The 25124-nt window shown below is 40.2% G+C and overlaps 1 protein-coding gene and 2 long non-coding RNA genes across 7 annotated transcripts in view; 2 read left to right on the forward strand and 1 right to left on the reverse strand.

The window, feature by feature from the left end:
* Window positions 1-25124, forward strand: part of UBR3 (ubiquitin protein ligase E3 component n-recognin 3) — a 215276-nt gene that overhangs the window by 155281 nt on the left and 34871 nt on the right. For all 5 annotated transcript variants that reach the window (XR_006277987.1, XM_038422811.2, XM_038422812.2 and 2 more), the window contains 2 exons: window positions 9054-9159; window positions 20862-20962. Coding sequence is in view for 4 of the 5 variants with exons in the window: in XM_038422811.2 (XP_038278739.1) it covers window positions 9054-9159; window positions 20862-20962 (207 nt within the window). In the remaining variant the exon portion in view is untranslated. The remainder of the gene's footprint in view (window positions 1-9053; window positions 9160-20861; window positions 20963-25124) is intronic.
* LOC122458114 lies at window positions 1267-4367 on the forward strand. Its single transcript, XR_006277988.1, has 3 exons — window positions 1267-1699; window positions 1850-2074; window positions 2149-4367. It is a non-coding gene; the product is annotated as an uncharacterized LOC122458114 (long non-coding RNA).
* On the reverse strand, window positions 13118-17259 carry LOC122458115. Its single transcript, XR_006277989.1, has 3 exons — window positions 17214-17259; window positions 14984-15150; window positions 13118-13536 (listed from the first exon to the last, which is right to left on the reverse strand). It is a non-coding gene; the product is annotated as an uncharacterized LOC122458115 (long non-coding RNA).

Below are 25124 nucleotides of genomic sequence, written 5' to 3' on the forward strand. Positions count from 1 at the left end.
ACTTAATGAGACTGTTCTGTCCTCAACCTCCCATACAGAGAGAGTCCATTCAGGCCATTGGGATGTCTGTGGACCGAGTGAAAATATGTCCCTCAAGTGTATGAGTTAACTGTATTCATAAAACAGATGCTGCAGTTTTTAAAAAGGGGAATTCTTGTTTTTCTCTCTATATAGTCATTTCACAAAATACAATTTAGAAACATAAGCCTGGTAAAATTCTTCTTGTTTGCCATGTGTAATTATCCTTCCATAGTTCTGTATTTTGTTCCATTTTTTTAAAAAAAATGTACTTACAAAATACCTGCAGTTTCTTCATTATGTAGATAGAATTGAATCGCTTTTTTTTCTTATTTAAAGATGAAATGATTGCAGGCAAGCAATTTGTTTTCCTGTGTAGTAATTTAATACTATTTTGAGTTTAATCTTATTCTTAGGAAATGTAGGCTTTATTTGTGCAGTACTGTACTAACTTTGTGGTCTTTCTAAACCTGCTTCTGTTCAGTATAGAACAATTAAAATTCATGACAATGTAAGCCCCCATAGATCTTTCATTTGATTCTCTCACAGCTTTGGTATTGAGTTATCTCTCTTGTGATTAAGCACACCACTCTGTATTAGTCTTGTAACAACTGTAAAGTTTGTTTGATAAGATAGTGCAGAAAATGGAATATGTTGTCCCAGGTGAGCTATTACAGCAGCAAGAGTCAGTGAAGATGGTGGGAACAAAGAGGTCAAGTGCTGTTTTAGTAGATTGCACCATGAGGGCAGCTGCACTTGGGAAGTAAAATTAAGAATGATTAATGTAGCTGCTAGAGTCAGTGACTGAGCCAGTGTGACACGAATGATAAAGGAAATCTGGCCATGTAATTGTCATTTTAAGGTTTAAAAATGTTGTTAATTTAAGAAAATATATGCTTGTATACAGTGTACAACACAAACGTGCAGGTCAAGCCCTGTTTATCTCACATGAAGGTTGTTTTTAGAAGTGGTGTGACATCAGGCATTGATAGCAACATGACGTCAGAGTTCTTGAAATGTTTTTGTTAAGGAGAAATAATTATGTCCTCTAATCTTTGTACAAACTTTATTTTTTACTTTGGGCTATTATAAAGGTTTATATCTCAATTGCTTTTTTTTCTAGAATTTGGTCAGAAGAATGCAGAATGGAATTCTCCTGTCCTATGAGAGCAATGTTATGTAATGTGATATGAAATACCTTCTTTCTTCTTATATAAATAACATATATACTAAGGAGAAAGGGATATAAAAATACTAAGGAGAAAGGGATATGATAAGAAGAGATGTCATCTTCTTGAGTTTTTTATAAATCCTATTGATTCCTTCAATGTCTAAGTAGCAGTGTTCATCTTCTAATGTAGTACAGACATTTTTGATCCAGAGTCTCTCTTCCACCTGTCTTCTCTACTAGGTTCTGATGTTCCTTTGATGTGTGTTTCATTATGGTATTTCTCTCTCTAATGGCCCATAAATATCACAAAAGCCTATTTTTCCATATTGCTTTCCTTAAGTAGTTGTATTTGCTTATCTTTTCCGAGTAACTATTAATTCAAAGTACCCTGATAGCAGCAGGTGGCGCTAGGAAAATTCAACAACATTTCTGATCTCAACCTGGGATGAAAGCTCATTTCTGGTGTAGGCTTCCTGTCAGAGCTGACTGTGAGAAAGGCAAAGGAAACAGGTTTCAGTGTAGCAGCCGTGTTAGTCTGTATTCGCAAAAAGAAAAGGAGTACTTGTGGTACCTTAGAGACTAACAAATTTATTAGAGCATAAGCTTTCGTGAGCTACAGCTCACTTCATCGGATGGATTTGGTGGAAAAAAACAAAACAGTGATCTCCCTATGAGCTTACAGCACCAGTTTTTTAAATTGGAAGGAAATTCACATGTATATGAATATAGGAAGAGTATTTGGGACTCTTGTAAGCTGTCCTTAAAATGAAACACTCAACACCTTCTTTTCCTTGTATAGCGGTCCTAAACAATGAAAAACTGTCTCATTAGGTTGTTTCTACCTCCTCTCTAATGGTTCTTGTTCAGTTTAGAGCTCAGCATTCTGTATTATCAGATGACTTGATAATGTCAGTTGTCATGGATGTGATGCCAGTGTCTGTTTTAATCAGTTACTTCAGTGTTTTCCATCAGCCTAGCTAGCTTTCTTGATACACAGAATTTCTTAAGCACTTGAAACAAATGGCATTGCACAGATAATAAGTATGCTCTCTATTAAACTCTGTACCAAGTTCTTTAGCCAAATCAAATGATAGCTCTTGGCACCATCCTGGGATCTGACCACACTTTCCATACTGAAATTTGTATCCACCAGAGATGGTGTATGTTGTTTCTTCCAGGAAAGTCATTTGGTTCTTGTATCATTCCCCCAGTATAGATTGTATCATTTCCATCTTGCAGAGTCTAGTAACGTGAGCACAATTGAGTAGATTTCCAGCTAACTTCGTACAGGACTCATAGAAAATGGTAAAACTCTCTTTCAACTACTTCCTGATCCTTTGCTACTATGAGCATCTGCAGGTGTATGCAAACATTGCTGTTGCTGCTGCTGGCTCCTCAGCCATCTGGGTGTGTCCTTCTCCCCTTTTGCCTTCTTCAGTCACAGCTGGTAGTCTGGCTTGACACTGATTTCAAGAAAGCCAAAACTTCTGTCGAACCTAGATAGCTCCCACTCAGCTTAACCACTGAGGTCAACTCTAAAAATATAGCAGCAAAAAGCATTCTTTATCACATAGCAAAGAGCCCTACTTGCTGGTTGCTAAGAAGTCTGACATATCTTCTGTACTTGAGGAAGGAATCTAAAAAGAAAGCCAATGATATTCTTCAAAGAAAAAGCGCAAATTTCTCCCTCATCCTCTCTAAAATTGATCTCCTACTGTAAGGACACCACTCTGAAGAGTTTTGGTCCAGAGGATTTTAGCTACTTAATCAGTGTAGTGCTCAAGGCCTTAGATTTGTCTGACAATGCTGCATCACCTATTGCCTAAAAGAAAAAGGATTTTCCTGACCTTCACAGAAAGGAAAATTTTTCTCACTATTTCCAGTCTAAAGGATTGGTGATGAATGGGAAGACAGACAGCAAGTCTTTCCTACTGAAGATATTAAATAGGCTAACTAAGCTCTATAAAGAGAAAAAGGAAATCTGGAACTCCTTGTTAAAAATCAATACTCCAGCCAATGTCACCAGTAATGATCTACATAAAGTCCTGACCAGGAGTTTGGGGGGGGGGTGCAATAGGGCTACTGGTTTCATACTGCACCTGAAACAAGAAGCACCTACTATGCTTCACTTGCAGAGGACTGCTTGCGTCTCTTGCGAGCTGTCCCTGTTAACACTGGAAATATGAATAATAGTCTCTGGAATGGGGAGAAGAAAAGGGCAGATAAAGAAAAGTAAAGTCAAAACAGAGACTTATGAACATTACAGCAAAACAGGTAATATTTATCTGTATTTAAAAATACAAATGTGAGAAGAACTGAGGATAAAAATGTGCTCTTGACTTTTGAAGGGTAAAATAAATATGTGAGCCAAACATGCAGTTTTTCATCACTCGTACAGCACCTCCTCCATTCCATATGTAGAATGTGATACCTCATGTGAATGAAGTTTCTAAACTCTCTCTTTGGCAAAAGACAATTCAGTAGGTTAAATAGATATGCAAAGTTTCTGTGTAGGGCAGAAGAAGAGTTCCAAACTAAACAAGAAGAAAATGTGTAGCTTCAGTAAATTTCATGTAGATATTGTAAATTTAGCAGACATTGGATACATCTTGCCATTCACCTGTCAAAATCGTATGTAATCATGTCTCCAAATTAGTTTAGTTTGTCCTATGCATAGATAGAAATGAAAGATAAAAACATATATGGGACCATCTTTTTCTGTCCTCCTGTGGAATCAAAAATGCATACCAGTATTCCTTAATATTGAAAATAATAAAGGATGTGATTACAGCAGCAAGTGAAGTAGATATAGATAGAATGCCTGTTATCTTTGATATTTGAGGGGGAGAACATCAGCAGACTATTCTCTCGCAGCTTCAGTCCCAAAGCAGTGCTAGTGTCTTTTCTCTCCAGCTGCTCTTTTGAAAGTGCTGACTCTGATTAATTCATCTCTGCTGTTTCACAATAAGAAAACACTGAAAGCAGAGCTGGCATGGGGCCGCTGAAAAGAACAGATCCCCAGCAGCTGGTTAAGTATTTTTTCTGAGCAAGATAATTTTTGAGGGGAGTGGTAATAAATTACCATAAATCAAAGTGAAAACTGACTGTAAATGTAGATGATTTAAGTATGTTACATAGTTTGTGCTCATAAATAGGTACTCTCTGAAAACGAAAACAATCTAACTCCTCTTTGTAAATAGTAATAAGGCCCTGATCCTGCAAACTTGTGGGTGGGTGCTTAATTTTACTCATGTAAGTAAGCCCGCTGAAGGAACATATCCATTTAATCTAACTGTGGGTGTTCTCATTATCCATATAAATGTCTAATCCTTTGAGTCCTTGTAAGCTCTTGGACTCAGTGCTAACTTCTGGCAGTGAAAACCACAACTTAATTGTATTGTGTGGTGGTTTTCTTTTTAAATTAAATTTATTTACATTTGGTCAACTTAATTGACTCTCACCTCACACATGTATTATATGAGGAAAAATAGGAGAGTCCAGTTTACGTTGTCCTATACCATTCATTACATTGTAAACCTGTAATTTTTGGTACTTCTATGATTTAAAAAAATTAACAGACTTTTTCAAATAGCTTGAAGTATATTAGTTTGGAGATTCCAGGCCAGACCCCTCACTTGCTTCTGCACACCGTCATCACTGCTTGATGACTTTGTATTATCCCTGGGAGAGGGGCCCATAAGAAATACTGTTTGTGGAGGTATCTGGGATGCCTGTTGAGTTATGGCTGTCATCTTCTTGCTGCTGGAGAACAGTTAGGGTGACTCTTTAATGATTCATTGTCATTTAATATATTGCTTTTGCTTCTTAACAGAAGAGGCTGTACTTTAGATCTTTAAGACAAAGTATATGGAAAATGAGGTAACTGCTTTTTATAGGCCTCTATCCACACTTTGGTGAGGTGCAGTCATGGCAGAACACAATATATAAAGGCAGATAAATTTTGTCTTTGTGTAGCCCCCCATGGACTTCCACCCCATCACACAAACACATAAGCAGGAAAACTTTCGAAGTAGAATAGCAGGAATGTTGTCGTGTGAATATTGATGTATCCAAGACAAGCCAATTTTTGTGAAGTAACGGCATGTCATGCCTTTCTCTGTTTTCTCTTAGTCCTTATTCTCTTGCTTTTCATAATCACATAGTCACCGCAAAGGAGTAGTAAAAAAAAAACCAAATAGCCACTTCAGGATTTCATTTTACTAAACAGTGAAGAATATTTAAAGACATCAAGAAGAGACTCAGAAACCATGTCTTTTTGCTACTGTGTTCCCATTAGGGGGCAATGTATTCTTTTGTTACTCTAAATCTAGAAAAAACACTCTGTTTGTGCTCCATTGACATGGTAGAATTATTTTTATATTTTAAAATAGCATCGTAGAAAATTTTTCATTCAAAAAAATGCAGCAGAAGCATTGCTTATTTTTACCTATCTTAGACTGAATATTCTGCATCATATTTATATAGAACAGAAGTAGTAGTAGGATTGCTGTCTCATCGATCCATCAAAAACTAACAAACCCCAAGATTTTGTGTTTCATAAAGCTTTTGGTAACAACAAAAATTTTTCTGTTCAGATTAATACTACAATACAACACGCCCTAATTTCACAAACATATAGCCAGAACATACAAATAATAAACCCTCTGGTGCTAGAATTAGATGCTTGACCAATTCATTTTATGTTAAATGTAAGGTTGGAAAATAATCAATATGGGAACAAAGAGTTAATTACTCTGAGCACATTTCTGCCTCATTGCTCCTTTCTGTTTGAAGGAAGGAGCAGTTTAGTGTAAATTACCATGTTTTCTATTTTTTTCCCTTAGACGAGAAAGGAGGAAACCAATAGTTTTGTGGTGTTCATTTAAATAAAAAGAAATTAGTATAATTTTCTGAAAGATCAGTATATTCTTAGGACATTGAGAAATCTGTCAGCAAAACAACATTTTGTTATGATTTCTTGCTAGGAGAAATGAGGATTTATTTTGTCCTCATTGACTGACTTTATTCAGAAAGCAGGTGACAGCAATCAGTTCCAGTGTCATCTACATCTTCAATTATTTTACAAACCCCAGGAACTAATTACAGCCCTCAGGCTCTGGCAGAGTCAGCTGACTTTAGCATAAGACTTTTTTGGCGACCAAATATCTGAGTAATTGTCTATTTGTGGAAAATAAATAGCTACTATTTTTATTTAAATATGAAGACCTGTAGATGTGTGTGCAGGTGGAATGGGGGTTGCAGAAAGAGAAGAAAGGAGTGAGATTAAACATGAAGCAAGAGAAAGAAGTAAAATAATAGAGGAGAAAATGGGAGAGAGGATTGAGCAAAAAGGAAAAATTGAAGGGAAGTAGAGGAGGAGAGAGTGAAAATAAGAAGGAACCATTATTTAACTTTACAGAAGAATTGGGGGGACAGACACTGAAACAGATACAGCAGAAGACACCTACATATAGTGTAGAATGAAAGAAAACATAGTGAAGGAAGGGAAAACTGAGCCAAATTATGGGAAACCTAGAAAGTTCATTTTTTAAAAATAGGACTTTCATATTAAAACGTTACAGTAGAATAGCATATGCACTTTCACTAGGGATGTAATTGTACAACAAACATACAAGAAGTAATTGAAAGGGCTTCAGGGGTCTCAAAACCTGCAAAATGTAAAAATCTGAAGATGTTGCCTGCACTGATTGTGACTGCCAGCCTAAGTTACATAACAAAGAGGAAATCTGAAAAAAGAGCAGATGGATGTAGTCCAAGTGAATAATTATCTGTAATTCATGAATATATTAGTTTGTTTCTATGGACCAATTGTACAATTCACATCTATGTGGCAATAATCACATTTAATATACGATTCTGTAATAACTTACATTAATAGTATTATAGTGTCTTTTGTTCAAAAGGATTCCAAAAGTATTTTGAAAATAATCATATATATCCAGGCCCTTGAAATACAGCCGCATCTGGGTTGGAGGGGGACAACAGACTGCACAACGCATTGCAGAAGTGTGGGCAAAATAGTGTCCTTAAGAAAAATACCATGCTATCTGTAATGTCAATGCAAAGTAGGCAGAAACTCTGTTTTTAAAGTCTTATCCAAAAGATGACTGCAAAATAAACTTGTGGCACTAAAAGTTTCTACCCCCAAAAGATGAAGGGCTGAGTTGACCCAGCTGGGATCTGAACCTTTGATTCCAGGAACTTTAGGAATTTTAAACCGTAGACATATGGAACACAAGAAGAGTACTTCAGATACGAGACAAACAAGTGAGAGCGTGGTGTCACTGTTACGAATTGGGGCTATATCTATACAACTCATGAATTCTGATTGATATTTGAAGTTGTATTATGAAAATCTGGTTTCATCAGTAACCACCAGCAACAGTGCACAATAAGGGTGACGATACCGCAGGGCTGGCGAGCCTGAGCCTGAGAAGGAGCCAGAGTTTACCAATGTACATTGCCAAAGACCCACAGTAATATGTCAGCAGAGCCCCATCAATTCCCTCCCCCCCCATTCCCAGCACCTCCCGCCCACCAGCAGACCTGCCAATCAGTGCCTCCCCCTCCCTTCCCGCACCTCCCGATCAGCTGTTTCGTGGCATGCAGGAGGCTCTGGTGGGGGGAAGAGGGAGGAGTGAGGGCATGGCAGGTTCAGGAGAGGGGGTAGGGAGGGGTGAAGTGGAGTGGGTGTGGGGCCTGTGGTAGAGCCGGGGTTGAGCAGTGAGCACCCCCTGGCACACTGGAAAGTTGGCGCCTGTAGGTCCAGCCCCGGAGTCGGTGCTTATACAAGGAGCCGCATATTAACTTCTGAATAGCTGCATGTGGCTCCGGAGTCACAAGTTGGCCACCCTTGCAATACTGCAGCTACAATATCCTTGAGACCCCCACATGACACTCTTTAGAGCTGGGACTCCCACAGTTACAACACCATGAATTTCAGATTTAAATACCTGAAACAGTGAAATTTACAATTTTAAAAATCCTACAACCGCAAAATTGACCAAAATCATCCGTGAATTTGGTAGGGCCCTAATTATACCCCACAAATAGTTACTTCTGTTGATAAATATAAGGGCAGAGCAGGGGGTGCCCTGGGTGTGGGCTCCTACCATACGCCAGGCTTCAGCTGCTGGTCCTGACCAGGCTGGTGAGGGATGGGACTTCCTCTTCCCCTGCAGAAGCCGTTCCTGGGGCTGGGTCAGATCCACCTCCAGGAACGTCCCCTGGCAGCAGGAAGCTCTGTGGCTACTGGCTGGGAGCCTAGCTTTTAAGGCAGCACCACTACCAGCAGCAGCAGTGCAGTAATAAGGGTGTCATGGTATTGCGACCTTTGCTTCTGCACTGCTGCTGGCTGAGAGACTGCCTTCAGAGCTGGGCGGCTGGCCAGCATGTGCCACTCTCCAGCTGTGAAGGCAGCGCAGAAGTAAAGGTGGCAATACCTTGACTCCCTACAATAGCCTTGTGACCCCCACACAACCTCGTTTTGGGTTGGGACCCCCAGTTTGAGAAATGCTGGTCTCCCCTATTAAATCTGTATAGTATAAGGTACAAGTATGCAAAAGATTAGATTTCACTGGGGAGGCCAGGTTTCACGATCCATGAAGCGTTTTTCACGGCCATGAATTTAGTAGGGCCCTAGGTATAATCACTGGGTTTCTAAGCATAAGGGAAGTTATGAGAGAGAGAGACAATCTTGTAGACCTGTCATTAGAGCATCATTTATAACATTCTAGAAGCCATCAGGTTTTATATAAGGCTTCGGAAATAAATGGTGCTAAATTGATATAAAATATTTTAGATATATTTAACAAAATTATCTTTTTTTCCTTCACCAATTCAGATCAGCTGTTCCATGTTTTGGCCATGCACATGCGGCTTTACAGCATTGACTCTGCGTATAACCCATGGAGAAAACTAACAGAGATAATGCAAGATAGGAATTCACAGTAAGTATTTTAAAATACCCAACATCAGTATAGTTCTTTGGACAAAATGGTCCCTTTCTGAAGCTAAAAATCTTGACTTGTCAACAATCTGAATTGCCAAACGAGTAAGATACAAAACTTAATGTCTAACACACAGTGTATTTCTTTGCAGAGAAGAATTTTCAAATCGGTTTTATACAAAATATTAGAGATTCATATTTGTGATTTTAAAGTAATACTGTTAAGACAAGTAGGCCCAACATTAAGGATGGTAGGAAATTGGGCGTGTAATTTTCTGTACATTTTGGTCTTTTAACTTAGATAGCCAGGTACAATGGAAGCAACTCTTTTTGTTACACTTTAAGATTCCATTTATAAATGATTTATAAAGAGTTAAATAATTAATAGATGTTATAAGAATGTTACTGACATAAATAGTATATGTCAAAATGGTTATAGGCTAGAACATGTCATAGTTTATTATAAGCAGTTTATTGACCTGTTGGACTTTATAACAATTGATTAACCATATATTAAAACATCTATAAATCACTTATTAATCCTTTTGAAACAATTTATAAATGGAATTTTGATATAAAATGTGACCTCATTTTCTTTGAGGTACTTTATCCTAATTTCTCTTTTATTCTTTTATACTTCCTTCCTTCACATTGTGGTTATCCCCATGAGTGCCTGAATCCAATAGTAAAAGTTGTCTGAATATTTATTTAAAAGAAAAATATAAAATTAAATTAATGGGAAATCCCCAGATACCTAGCAATAAACAGTATGAAAGAAATCATGGAGGTTGAGTGCATGCAAAGATGACAAATAGCCAAATGGTGGAGGAGGTGGAGAGGAAATCACTTGGTTAGAGACAAGCAAGAAGGGGAAAGAGTTGTAAATGGTCCTGGTCTGAATTAACTAGAGTTTGTTGCTCTTTTGGGCACACTGCAAGGCCTACTTTTTCTCCCTGGCTTTTGGGAGGGTAGAGGTTTGAAAAGCTGGGTAATAGGGAGATCTGTGAAGAGACCAAGAAAAAAAATTGTGCTAAAATATTATTCTTAATTAGAACAATCTGTTCAATTATTTGTATTATTTAAATGATTGTCAAGGGCATCCAGAGCTTTGAATTGATGCTCTTTTTTTGTGGCAGTAAAATCTGTATATCTTCTTTTTATTTCTGTTTTTCCTCAATCTCCCTGCCTTGTCACCTCTTTTTAATGAGAGGGGGTGGGAAGGGTCTGCTACCACCACTACCGAGAGTGGTGGGAAAGGCTAGGTTCTTCCTTCTTCCTTCCACATTGTTTCTTGATCCCCCAAGGGAGCAGATAGTAGCACCGGAAGGATGCTGAGTCCCTCCTTCTCTGCACACAGAGCAGTGTCCTCATAGATGAGCTGCTCCCCTGTGGCCATATTGGATATGTTTACACATCCTACAGCATGTGCCTCGAAGCCCAGGTCGACAGCCTGGGCTTTACGGAGCTTGTGCTAGTGCATTAAAAATGGCTGTGTAGATGTTGCTGCTTGGGCTCTGAAGCCTAGCGAAGGGATTGAGCTTCAGAGCCTGAGCTGCAACTTCAAATTGCTGTTTACATGGCTATTTTTAATGTGGTAGCTTGAGCCTGAGTCTTTCAGCCAGGGCTTGGAGGCATGCTGCCACCGGCTCTGTCAACATACCCAGTGACCATTCTGCAGTCTGAGTGCTTCTCCCCTCTCCTTATTGCTAAAGATTCGTCTAAGAGCTTCCAGTGAATGGAGGACTGGTGGATGAATGGGTTGTGGGCCTTCAAAACTGATCTTGGATGACTGTGGCAGGGATTGTTAGAATTTATGATATTTAGGAAAAATCATTGTAATGACCAGGCCTGCTTCTAGTTAAGCATTTGCTGCCTTTTCTCTTGGATATGGACCTGGTTACAGTAAAAGGCACCTGGGTGTGATACCAGCATTGGATTAGTGCAATGTGCTCTGCATGAAGAACGCTTGAAAGTTACATTTCTAAAGTTTTCTCCATATATTACTGATCTCTACAAACTGTCATTGGTTAGCCAGGGATAGTCTATCCATCTGTGAAAGGCATTGTGGGTACTGCTTGTGCATAATTTCATAATATTAAAGTTTAACAATGGGAATCACAAATGAAGGATTGCATATGTCTGTGGAGAGGTATTAGGGAAGAAGAGGGAGATTTGGCTATGAGTGGTTATGAGATTTTTTTTTCTTTTTTTTTCCCCCATTGGAGCTTTTGAATCAGTTGACAGATTTCATATCTATGTGACGTAGCAAACAAGCTCCATGGAACCTGTACAGGCTTATACAGAGCCTGTTTATGGAACTTAGAGCCCTTAGTGATTATGGAGCTATGGGCCGTACTAGATACTGTGCTCAAAAACCTCTTAGATAAGTAGTTATAGATGCAGCTGGTGGTATAATAGGTTTCTTACTTCTGAAACTGATGTTTCCTGGTTTTCTAAATATTTACTGTAATTAGTGCTGACAGGTTCAAGTTTTCCAAGTGTTCTTGTACCCATTCTTTATCTATTTTGCAAGGTGAACAGCCATACAAGAGGACCTCTGCCTTGATTACTCCATTATACTACATGTGTAGAATTCAAGGTGTTGATTTTAACCTATAAAGCACTAAGTGGTTCACGACCTGTTTACCCGAGGGAGAGCCTTTCTCATCATGCCATATTACCACAATTCAGATCAGCAGAGGAACTCAAGCTCAAGCTCCCTCAGTAGAAATGAGAGGGAGCTGCTGGCTGGGCATTCTGTGAAGGTTCCTCAATTTTGGACTGTTTCCTGCTTTGGTCCTCTGGAGCTCAGATTGGTAACCTATTGAGCACACTGCAAAGCCCATCTTTTTTCTTCTCTACAGCTATTGAGGAAAGGGTGGCAAAGGAGGATGTATTTGCAGCCAGTCTTTTTGCGTTATTTTGTGATTTTAATTTGTAGGGTAGGCACCCGCAGCACAGTATGAGCTCCTGTAATTACACTTTTGGAATTTGAAGAAATAAATAAAATCTTCAAGTGAACTATGACATATTGAGCATGTGTGATCTGAAGCTGCTTCAAAATTCACAGGGTCTTCTGAAAGTGTATCTTTTTCAGATACAATTGTAAGAACTCGGCATAATTAGAAGGTTATTTACTACAACCTGCAGAAGGTTAGAAGGTTGTTGGAGAAATATCAATGCAGGCTTAGGAAATGTATTGTACTCTGTCATTTTGAGTCTAACTAAGCATTTTAGTAATTTAAATCATCATCTTTCCCAGGTCAGGACTCTCCCAGTAGGAGAATATCTGTCAATAAAAGAAAAAGATCCAAATAGCCTCACTTGCTTATTCTGATTGCAAACAGCATAATGACAAAGTCCCAGCAGCTAAACAATTTTTGACTGAACATCACTAATGTGTTCACTTATGCTACTTCTAATCTTCAGACGAAAACCAACGCTAGCAAAACCTGTTCTGTGTCAGAAGAGTACTGTTTATCCAGGTTCTTTGTTTCTAAAACAAAACAAAACTTCCTAGTAACACTCTGGATTTGTTCTATCTCATTTTTACTTTAAATTAACATTTTAATTGAAAAAAAATTTTGTAAGGAGATTAGTTGCATAACTATTTACTTAATAAAAGTTTTTTTCCTTTTCAGCTTTGTAAGTAATCTACAAAACACAAGCAAGATTGCATTATATTCTTAGAGACTAACAAATTTATTTGAGCATAAGCTTTCGTGAGCTACAGCTCACTTCATCGGATGCATTTCCATTCACGAAAGCTTATGCTCAAATAAATTTGTTAGTCTCTAGGGTGCCACAAGTACTCCTTTTCTTTTTGCGAATACAGACTAACATGGCTGCTACTCTGAAACCTGTCATTATATTCTTGCAGCTCTTATATAACATTAATAACTTTATTTATATAAATACAAATTTAGAATTAAAATCGTCTGACTCTAGATCTCATACTTTTAGCTTGGTTTTCCTCTATGCAACTGACACTAATTTGTATATCAGGCTGGAGATTTTATGCCAAATGTATAGGAAAATTAAATCCAAATAATACTGCTACTTAAAAAAAAATTTCAGTGTGCACATCTGCATATAGTTGCACTGTTGCCAACAGCCCCAATCTGTGCCAAGAGCTGCCTCCATAATTGGTGATGGATCTAGGTACCTGAGAGATTGCCTCCATTCTTGGGTGATGCCTCATTGAGTGCTTGAATGAACAGTCCTCTTGTTTAATCAGAAGCAGGATAGCATTGGGGAATTTTTGGTCAGGAATTCATGCCTGGAAATTTCTTCCACCATGTACTTGGTCTGCCAGAGCTCAGACTTGTTGAACTTCAGGATACACACAGCAGTACTCATCTGCTTTTACTGGCCGTTCCTATAGAAAAGAAGCATCTGATTGAGGTGTAGGTTTGGATGGAGAGGTGATTTATTGTGCAAGAAGGAATAAGGAGAAATTTATAGTCTTTTTTTTTTTCACACCCTCAGTTGCCTTGTTTTTAACTCTTGTATGACACACAGATCACTGGATGCAATTTTATCCATGTAAATAAATAACCTTAGACAATTTAGGAAGGGGTTAATATGGTGTCAGTTAGCCACGCACAAGTGAAGTGCTATGTGTGTGAGAAATATTTAAGCAAGAAGATTCAGTGTCCAAAAGAACTTAAAGTATGTGAATTATTCTATAAAGCAAAAAAAGCTGTCTAATAAATTGTGAAGTTTTTTGTGGTAAACTAAGTTGTTGGTGATATACCAGGTTCTTTACAGTTTCTCTGAACCAGTGACATAGTGGTATGTTGCTGGTCATTGCTTGACCACCTGGTGACATTGCTTGACCACCTGGTGATTTTATCCCAAATCTAGGATAAAAATGAAAATTGCTTTAAACTGAATTCTCCAGGTTGGCTTAGTCTTCTGTGGTTGATATGTGACAGACAAAATGTTTTGGCAAAAGGTGCTAATGTCGAGGATGATATGAGTCTTTGATATATAATGGAAGTGTTGTGGCTCTTTTACAGTCAAAGTACGGCTCACGAAGCCCCCGCCCCATTCTCCACCTACTAGGCGTGGGATGGGAGCTTGGGACTTCTGCCTTGTAGCAGGGTGGTGAGATAGGGGCTTCTGCCCAGCAGGGAGGAGGGGATTGAAGCTTCAGTCCCATGGGGCACACTTGCCAGGGCTTGGGGCTTCAGCAGAAGCAGGGCTGAAGTCCCCAAGCCCCAGCAGGCGCCTGTTGCGGGGCTGAAACCCCAAGTTCCGGCAGGAGCACCCTTGTTCTCGAATTTGTGAAGATAATTGTATGCAGCTCAGAGGATAAGTAAGTTTGGCTAGCCCTGATATATAGGCACTCAGGATGAAACTGTCCCTAGAAAGTTGTGATGTTCCCCTATACGGTAGGTGCACCCAGACAGTTAAGAGAACTGTGTAAGTTGAAGTACTCTTTGCCTGGATGGGCAGTCAAACCTTTTCTGTCCATTTCCTGTGTGTTGCAGAGAAGCTGCACAAAAGGAAGATTAATGGTCAAGTCACATTTTGACACCATATGTTGCTAAACGAGCAGCTTTGCATTTACCAGGAGTAAAGCTCAGGAGCTGAGGGAGGAAGAGGAAACAATGTTTTAAGCAGACAGTCCATGAGAGACAGAGACCAAAAGACAGTGACAGTGCATTAGTTGAGGTTTCTGCAAGGAGCAGTTGCCTATGTACACTCTGTGACCCCACTTCTGTTCAGGGAAACTAGAGTTATGAGCATTTTTTAAATAAATCATATTAGAAAATACACTGACACTGCATCACCAGTTTCTCATCAAATGAAAAACTGACCTGCTGCAAAAGCCCGCAAACATTAGCAAAATGGCAACAACATAAAGCTGTGTCACGTCCTATATAGTGCCCAATACAAAGAGTAGAATTTAGAAATGGTATAGGCTTGTCGTTGTTGATGAAGCTTCTGTATTTGGCCATTCTTCTTCCCTTCCATCAGATTTCCCCTGACAATGCAAACAGAGCCTTGGTTCAGCCTTCACACCTTATTTATTGCAAATCCTAATGTTTAAAGCTTATGTGTCATTCTCTTCTTTCCCTTGGGGACTAATATTTCTAGGCCTTTGTTCCCTGATGAAATCACCCATAGGGTGGTTTGTTTCCCCTTCCCTTCATCATCACAGAGCAGGCCAAATGGAGTAAACAAGAGATTTAAGAGGTGCTTTGCACTCCAGGAGACCCTCTCAGGAGCCACAGAAGGGTAAAGTGGAGCATTTCCACAATTGCTGCCAGTCCCAGCCCCAGCCCATGGACTTTTGTTCTGCCAGAGAAATGCAGCCCCGTTGTCTTGGACTAGAGGGAGAGGTCAGTCCCAGAAAGGAAATCAAGTAACAAATTTTTCATTTATGGACATATCAGAAGGTACCTCTTTGAACTGTATCATATAGATTCTTTTCAAAATGGATGCATTGATTCATTTTACAGTACCTTGTTTCAGCACCATGAGAAGTTATATTAACTGGCTTTTCATTAGCTGCTACTGTGGTACAATCTGTTGGAAAGTCAGACTTATCAGGCTTTCTCATATGCATAGGGGATTAGCAGGATGGATAAATTCCGTACTCTAAACAGAGTTTATAAATGCAGTTTCAGTGTCATAATGAAGAAGTTGCTTAGGCTGTTAATGAATGACAGAGTGCTCTTTAAGTGCTTAATGTGCTGCAGTGCCTGACATAGACTGAAGCAGCTTATCGAAAACCTTGACATTTCATATAGCTTTACTTCTCCAATTCATATGGAATGAATAAATTAAGCAAGCATTTCACTTGTTCTTCCATTTAAAAAGTGAGTCTTCCATACTTTTTTTTTGTGATGTTGCCAGTCATCACTGCACACTATATAAATTGGAATCTTATCTAATTTATCGTGTCAAAATTGGCATTTGACCTAATTGTCTGTTGCTGTGAAATGGCTTTAACTCTGATGCTTTCCGAAGGAAAGAACTTTTCAAATATGAACATGATCAACTAGAGTTAGGAGTTCTTTTTCTTTCTTTCTCTCTTTTTTAATGAATTTAAAATTCTGGAAAAAAAATTAAAATGACTTGTTTATAATTTAGGGCATCAGCCTAATGAAGCTTATGAATCTATCTCACAAAAGGCAAAATAAAACTAACCATGGGTAAAATTTTCAAAAGTGCCTAAGTTATTTAGGAGCCTACATCCCTAACGACAGGTTTCAGAGTAGCAGCCGTGTTAGTCTATATTCGCAAAAAGAAAAGGAGTACTTGTGGCACCTTAGAGACTAACAAATTTATTAGAGCATAAGCTTTCGTGAGCTGCATCCGATGAAGTGAGCTGTAGCTCACGAAAGCTTATGCTCTAATAAATTTGTTAGTCTCTAAGGTGCCACAAGTACTCCTTTTCTTTCTACATCCCTAAGTATCAGTGAGATTTAAGCTCATAAATGCCTATGTCACTTTTGAAAATGGGACTAGGTGCTTTTGAAAATTTGACTCCCTCATTGCCTTTTCTGGAATTCTGACTGTTCACAATACTATTTTTTAGAGCAGAGGTTTTCAACCTTTTTTTATTTGCAGACCCCTAAAAAATTGCTGAGGGAGTTGCAGACCCCTTTGAAAATCTTAGACATAGTCTGCGGAACCTCAGGAGTCTGCGGACCACAGGTGGAAAATCACTGTTTTAGAGTGACTTTATTTGTGCTTGGTGACTTGTGCTCACAGTATACATTGTTAGTTTTCAAGTATAAAAGGAGATAATGTAGATGTAAAATAAAACTCCTTTTACTGATTCCTTCCTTAAGGGCTCCTGTCACTATGGTCTTAGAGATAGTTAATCAGTGTGATTATGTTAACCCTGTATGCCAGCTCAGTCATATATTCACTCCAAACCCCTTTCTCAAGAATTTCTAACTCTCCAGGGGGGACAGTCTGATTAAAGGACATTACAGACACAGAAATAATGACAGACAAACACCATAGCATAGTTAAGTGCAGAGGATTCAACTTGATTAAAATTATTAACCAATAGGGAACCATTCCCCAAATTACCTGACAGGGCTGTCCCAGTGCATGTTTCAGCTGGGCACCAGTGGTCTTGGATTCTAAAAAGCTGAGGGTGGATATGAGATCAATACACCCTCAGATTTGACCAAGGACTGGGGCTGGAAGTTAGTGTCCTAACCCATTCCCCACCTCCACAGAGGAGGTAAGTGAGATGAGATGAAATGAGGGTTTGCCATGCTTAGGGTAAGTGCCAAAGTACCCCACTGAATTATGGTACACCACATCAGACCATTTTTAACCCATCAACCACACTGGAGCCCACCAAATTGTGACAAATGTAATTTCAATTCCAAAACTAGAACTCCAGGATGCCAGATGGAAGGTGGAAGAACCCACATAGCAGTTTGCCAGTTTTGCTATAGGGGAAAATCCCTTCCAGGCCACAAACAAAATGCGATGATCAGCCTAGTTCCCAGTTTCAGAGGAGAACTAGCTCATTAGATAAGGGTGGGGCTGGACAGAGCCCAAAATGGCTACTCCTCTGCAGCAAGCAAAAGCAGCTCTCCACTCCTGTCTTGGCAGATGAGAAGCAATCAGCTGGCCCACCATGCCTCCGCTGTTCACTTACAGCAGGAGTGGACAGGACAGGTTCCGATACCTGGATACCATGCGAGGTGCCGTGCCCAAGGTCCTGTAGCATTGGAATGGGGAATGAGAAAGAAGCAGTACCTTCTTCCTCTTCCATACATATATGCTGCAGGCCATCAGGAGGGGATTGTGTGTAGCACTGCCCCCAGCTGCAGCTCCTTGAGATCTCCCCCATCCCCACTCCCACCCAGGGTGATGGAGGTGGGGTGTTCCCAGGGAACTGGCTATCCCTGTTGCTCTTGGACTGATCAAAAATGCACCCCAGCTAGCAGGGTGCATTTTCCTTGCTACTTAGATTGCAATATCTGACCCAGTTGGTGGTACTGTATGCTCTGCATTAGAGGTTCTCAAACTGGGAGGCGAGCCCTTCTGGAGGGGGTGGGAGGTGTGGAATATATTCTGGGTGGGGGCATGAGAAATTTTAGGGGGAAAAAACTTACTGCACACATTTTACCCAAAGCAATGAATAATTAGCAACGCTGATTCCTCCAGATATATCAGGTCCTCAGATGGCGCTGTGCATTGACTCTAGATGGTGCCATACATTTCGATGGATTTCTGTGAAACTTGCATAGCATTATACAAAGTCATTGCCATCTATATGTTAATCAGTTTTCTACAACGCTGTGTGCACATTTAATTGTAAGCATCGAGCACAATCGCAGTTTTGCTTTTGCTTTTATTACAAATAATAGATTGTTGGCTCAGTTTGAACCCAATGACTTACTGATTTTAGTATTAAGTGAGAGTTGCATGTTCTTTTTTTTTTTTTTTTTTAATCGGTGTGTATATATACTTGTGTGGCAGGAGGTGGAAGGAGAATGTAAACTACTACAGACACAAAGAAGAGGAGTGCAGTCAAATAAGTTCTGGAACCACTGCTCTACATACTTAAAGCCATTTACCAAGCTAGAAAAATGCATACTTAACATATTCTATTTATATTTGTTAACATATTCTATTTATAATCTACAGATTCTGTGACTTTCCGTGACTTCTGGAGCGGCCAGTGTGCCTGGCTCAGGGGCAGCTCAGGCAGCCCCTGTGCCAATCGTACCAGCCACTGCTGGGGCAGTCTTGGGCCACCGCACACCCCGCTCCCCAGCAGAATTTGGGTGTGGGAGGGGGCAGGAGCTTGGGGCACAGGATGGGGTGAGGCAGGCTCTGGGGGGGCTCCCCGGAAATGGCGACATCCCCATCGCTCACCTGCTAGGTGGAAGTGTAGCCAGGCAGTTGTGCACACTGCTTCCGCCTGCAGGCACTACCCTCAGACCTAGTGCTCTGGGCAGAGGCAGCGCACACAGCTGCCTGGCCATGCTTCCACCTAGCAACTGAGCAAAAAGGATGTCGCTGCTTCCAGGGAGCCCCCCAGGTAAGTGCCTCCCAGAGCCCGCTTCACCTCGTCCTGTGCCCCCACCTCCCACACCCAAACTCTGCTGCTGGGGGAGGGGAGAGGCTCTGAGCCAGGTAGGAAGTCTGCTGGCTCCACCTGCCCCCAGCACCAGCGGGGGTCCTGGGCCATGCGCCGCCTTCCATCCCCACTCCAGCACCAGCAGAGGTCCTGGGCCACTGCCTGCCCTCCCCTCCAGCACCCGTGGTGCCCCCAGACAGCCCCCTCCCCCCCAAATTTTAGTCATGGGTATTTTTTAGTAAAAATCATGGACAGGTCACAGGCCGTGAATTTTTGTTTACTGCCCGTGACCTGTCCATGACTTTACTAAAAATACCTGTGACAAAAATGTAGCCTTACTTATAAGTAGATAACTGATAAAATTGTATTGTTGAATGAAGCTGATTAATCTAACAAGAAATCTGTAGCATCTTTTTCTGTGCTTGCTCTCTCTCTATCAATCTAGCCATATGAATTTTTTCATAAAACTTAGGGTTCTTAATAAAATGTTGCAGGATTAAGACCCTAAAAATAGGGCAGAAATCTAGCTGACTTTTTTTCCTTTACCCTAATGTTTGTAGGCTTAGCAGAATTCAATTTTTATTTTAATTATAATTCTGATTGATAATGTGTATTTAAGCATTTATGTTGATTTCTTAATGTTTATTTTTAAATATGTTTTATTTTTATCGATTTAAATATTTATAGCTGTGCAAAATTTTGCTTTTAAGCATTTCTTCCTTTTTTTTACTCAATTTCAGTTTTCACAGTTGCAGGAAATTATGGCAGGAGTCAGACAATATGGGAATCAGACAATAGTTATTCATTGACAGTGGACATTGAGATCCAAAAAGTTAGTTGTATAACCATTACAACGCAAATTGTCAATGTTACATGTCAAAGTATATAAAGTAAATATTCTTAAATCAAACTCTAAATTCTCAAGCAGCATTTTTCTTACTTTGCCTATTTGTAAATTTTGATGATTGTTGATGTAAATATTTTTGTTGGTTTTTGTGTGGATAGTGAAATCTAATCCTTCCAAGCCCATACATATGGCAGTACAGTTCTTATTCCATCTCATAAAGGAAGGGAAAGTCTTATATAGGGTCTCAATGTTTTTCAGTGGAATTCATCCTGTGGGACAGAAAGTTAATCATGAGTACTGTAGTGGTGTGTGTGTGTGTGTGTGTGCATGTGCGTGTGTGTGCATGTGAATCTATATGTATATATGCTAAATCTTTTGAGGAGAAACAAGCTAAATTGCCTGCCAGAATCTTAAGGTTTTTTATAAATTGTTTTTGTGAATGACTGGGAGTTTGTGGATCATGAGCATTTAGGGAGACACATTGACTGTCGCAAGTGAGTTGTATCTTTAGATCTCTAGAAACCCTTTTTTACAGACAGTTTTTTAAAAGCTTAAAACTACTAGTAACAATAGTCAGATGCTCAAATTGTGATTTGTCATAAGTACAGTAGACTAAAATGTGATCTTAAAACTATAGTTTCATTAGTATTATCAGATATTAGAATTCCAAAAGCTTGCAATCATGTAATATTGCAATGACAACCATTTAAAATTAAAATGCAAAGTAAAATGTAAAAATGAAAGCTGTATTATAGTGTCAAAAGTGATGATTTTAATAATTTTTCAGGATGAGCAGTGAAGAATTGCCAGAGGTTCCAGTACTTTACAGAGATGTCTCATCCCTTTTGCTCATCCAGATTTTAACCATGCCACAACCATTGCGCAAAGGTATTCTACAAAAATGCATATATTTAAATGATTGTAAACATAACTGTGTGCGTTCTTGGTGATTTTAAAAACACAGCAAGTCCATGCTTGTCTGCTGTGTTTTCTGAAATAGTGACTCTGCCTTATCTAAAGAAGGTGGCATTGAATAGAAATTTTTGTTGTGGTTTGACAGGCTTATCTGTGTCCCCTGTCTTCTCGCACCTTATCAGTCAACCAATACAATAAAGACCTGAAGCCTGAGAAAAACTATTAAGTTCTTTTACTGGAAAAAACGTGTCCTTTGCGTGACCTTCATCTCTTTTCTCTAGAGGGGCAGCTCAATATTTCAAGTTGAACTGAGTGCCTAAGGGTGAAAGATAGTAATTTATTTTGAGTTTGAGTTCAAATTGCAGCAATCATGTATAATAGGAGGTCACATACAAAGATGTTAATTGCAGTAACGCAGCAACTGTAATGTAGTCGGCATATAGTATAACTTGGTATAAATTCTAAATAGACACTTGTGAACTGAAGTCTTAGTTACCAAAATTCAAGATATTTGAAATATATCTATATTTGTAAAAAAGACAGATAACTGTGGCTTATTTTGTGAGTAGTCAATGTATGGCCCTAAACTAGGTGACTTAGCGTTTGATTTCACAATTCTTTATTTTTACTTAGGATGCAACCAGCAGAGCTACTTAGGTGCCTAACTCCCACTTCTAGGCACCGCTGCAATCCACAGTGCTTCCACTCAGTTGGTGCCTAACCCTGTAGGCAACTCAGCTTACTTGTGCAGTAAAAGCTCCCTACCCACTTGTGGCTTGGCCCCTAAGAATGTACACTGTGGCCTCACTTGAGGCGCCTGGGTGCCTATCTCAACCCTGAGGCCCGCAGTGATTTACAATCAGGGGAAGGAATTTGGGTGCCGAAGGATATGTCTACTCTGCTGTGTAAGGTCGGGGTTAGTAGAAGTCGAGTTAGAAGACCGTGGGTTTGTTAACGTAGGACTATAGCAGCTACACTCATTTGTAACCCTTGGTTAGGAATTGTTGAACCCTGGGTCCCAGCCTGGGGCTCCAGCATCTACACTGCATTACAACAGCCTGAGTCCAACCATCCATTCCCAGATTTCCTAGTATCCTCCCCAAATGTGGCTGCTCTAGCCCTCTCTTCGTGTGCAGTGTGGGAAAAATTGACTGTCCAGAGGACAAAGAAGGTTAGTCAGTGGGATTGTGGGATACTTTTGGCAGACTCCCGTAGCATGAGTCCACTGAGTCTCTGTCTGCATTGCAAAGCAATAGGACTTGAACCTGGGTCCCGGTTTGACTCAAGCTGTGACCCTCCATCCCTGGAGCCCTGGATCCAAGTCCTGGGTTAGCGCGATTTGTGTATAGATGGAAAGGGGGTTAGACTTGAGCTTGAGTTCTAATCCTGCGCTCACATTGCAGTATAAACATACCCTAAATCATGTGTGGTACCCAATCTGGTAGGTGTGGTCAATGGCTGCCTTCTGGACCAGGCTTCTCAGACGAGCTCATACAAAATAGCCCAGGAAACTACCTCATAATATTTAGCCTAGTCAATAGGGTTCTCACCCACAATGTGGGAGATCCTCCATGCAGGTCCCCCTTCCTATTGACGAGATGGTAGGTAGGGAATTTCTCAGGACTGCAGCCTCCTTTGTTCTGTTCCACCCCCTTACATAGCTTTGGCAAAAGTCGGGAATCTTTTGTCTCTCTGGGTCCCCACCCCTCCTTCTAAATGGAAAAGCCCCAGGTGTAAGATGGATTCCAGTACCCAGTGACATGATCACATGTCCTGTGAGCCCCCCTCCATTCCTCCAGGACTGGCCCGCATGTATGCTTGGAAATAAACAGAGCCATTTACCACCAATTGTCCTAGTTGATGGGAGCCATCAAGATTTCAAGCCACCATTAATGACCCACACTTTGCATAGTTACAATTGGAGTTCAGAGTAACACTTCATATTTCTAGCTTCAGTTACAAGAATGATACATTCATACAAATAGGATGAACACATTCAGTAGATTATAAGCTTTGTAATGATACCTTACAATAGACCTTTTGCATAAAATATATTCCAGTTACATTATATTTACACTCATAAGCATATTTCCATAAACATATGGAGTGCAACATCACATGTGGGTCGCAGTGTTGTTCCTGTGATTGATTGATTGATTGATTGATTGATTGATTTAAACATGCCTAAAAGTTAGGTGCAGCAACTTCATGGATCTGTGCCGTGGTCCTTTCTAGAAAATGTTTTTTTTTGTTATTTCATGGGTAGTGAACAGAAGGACTAAAAAACACAACAGAATTATTGTATTCCTTGATGACCATTATATACTCAGTTTTGAGACACCACTGGCTGCAGTAGTGTTTGTGGCAATTTAACATCAGTTGTGTTCTGTTAGTTTGCAGTTAGCTAAGTAAGGGGCCTATTCTTCTCTTGATGCATGCTCCTAACTCCCAGTAAGGGTAATAGAATCTGTTTGTGCCCAGTGAGAGGGAGCAGACCCTTAAGTGTTGAGTGTTCCACTAAAACTCAGCTCAGGATTGGTAAATTATGGTGTCTGAGTATATCCTTTTGCAAATTTATGTTTTTTTGTTTACCTTGTGCTATAATGTATTTTCTTTGTAATGCACCGAAAAATATGTTCTTTGAATAGTTTGGTATTCTAATAATCTAAAGATTCAAAATTAAGAGTGAGAAACAGTTTGGCTCAAAAATAAAACATTCATTATACTCAATGTGCTTTATTTTAAATATGAGTCTTATCAGAAGGGCTTGACAAACAGGGATAACTGAATCCTAAGGAGACTAAACTGAGGAAAGTGGTCTAAAATTATTCTTTATACAAGGAAGGAATGAACCTGGCACAAATGATTTAACCTTTCTGGGGTTATTTTATTTAAAAATGTAGGACAGCTTTGCATGCAGGTACACTTTTACATCAGGAAAGACAACATTCAATTAATAGCAAGGCGTCATGTAGAGAGTTCTGTAATGTTATACATCTTCCACAAATTTTCATTTGCTTTTGCTTTTACTCAGAATATGTTCCAGCTGAAAGGGGAAAAGTGAAGTGACAGGGAAAAGATGGATATACATTTTTCCAATCTAGGACGTATTAAGTTGGAAATAGAAAAATAGGATTGGTAAAACCAAAGTCCACCACTTTTTGTAATTCTTGTTCCATAAAGAAAATTGAACAAAAAGGAGGGAAAACCTTCTACAACTCTCACTCTCCAAACACAGAGATGGGAACTCAGTGAAATATGTTATTATTTGTACATACAGTAATAGTGATATTTAGCTCTTATGTAATGTGTACGTAATTCACAAAAGAAGTATCATGATCACCCTTTTATTTATGGTGAAATTGAGACCGAGAGAGATAAAGTGACTTGCCAAAGGTCACACAGCAGGTCGGTGGTAGAGCTGAGAATAGAACCCACATCTCACCATGCGGCTTCCCAAGCTTTCTCCAACTTCTCAGTTTGATTCCAGAGCACAGCAGTTGTGGCAGGACTGGACATGAGGATTCTAAGGCAAAGAGGATGGATGGGATGTGGTCTTATACTTACTATATATACTTGTTTGTAAGCTGAATTTTTTTAGTAAACAAGGGAAGCATCAGCGAAGGGGGTCGGCTTATGAACGGGTATAGAGAGCAGGAGAGGTGGGACACAGCCCCACCCCCCAACAGAGGGGGCAAGGAGAGGCAGCAGAGCCAGAAGGGAAGAGGCGGGGCCAGAGTCTCTCTGCTTCTGGCCACACTGCTCTCCCCCCAGCCTCCGAAGCAGCTGCAGCTCCGGGGCTGGCAGGCTGCGGCTGTGCCACTCAGCCCCTCCCCCAGAGAACGCTGTGGCCGCGCCGCCTGGCCTGCCAGAGCACACTATGGCCACGCCACTCAGCCTGCCGGCACATGCTGCGGCCGCGCCACCCGGTCTGGCCTGCCAGAGCAGCTCCAGCCAGGCCAGAAACATCCTCCCGTGGCCCGTCCCAACTAAGATGGGAAGGGATGGGATGGGGAGAGTGTGGGGGTCCTGGGCTAGGGGTAGGGTCATGGGGGGTGGTCAAAGGGGTTACTTCCCTGACACCCAGCTTCCCCCTGCGTCTCTTCCCCGCCCCCCACACAAAAAATGTCCCCAC

The sequence above is a fragment of the Dermochelys coriacea genome, chromosome 11, assembly GCF_009764565.3.
Source record: "Dermochelys coriacea isolate rDerCor1 chromosome 11, rDerCor1.pri.v4, whole genome shotgun sequence".
In the NCBI taxonomy this organism is placed as follows: Eukaryota; Metazoa; Chordata; order Testudines; family Dermochelyidae; genus Dermochelys; species Dermochelys coriacea.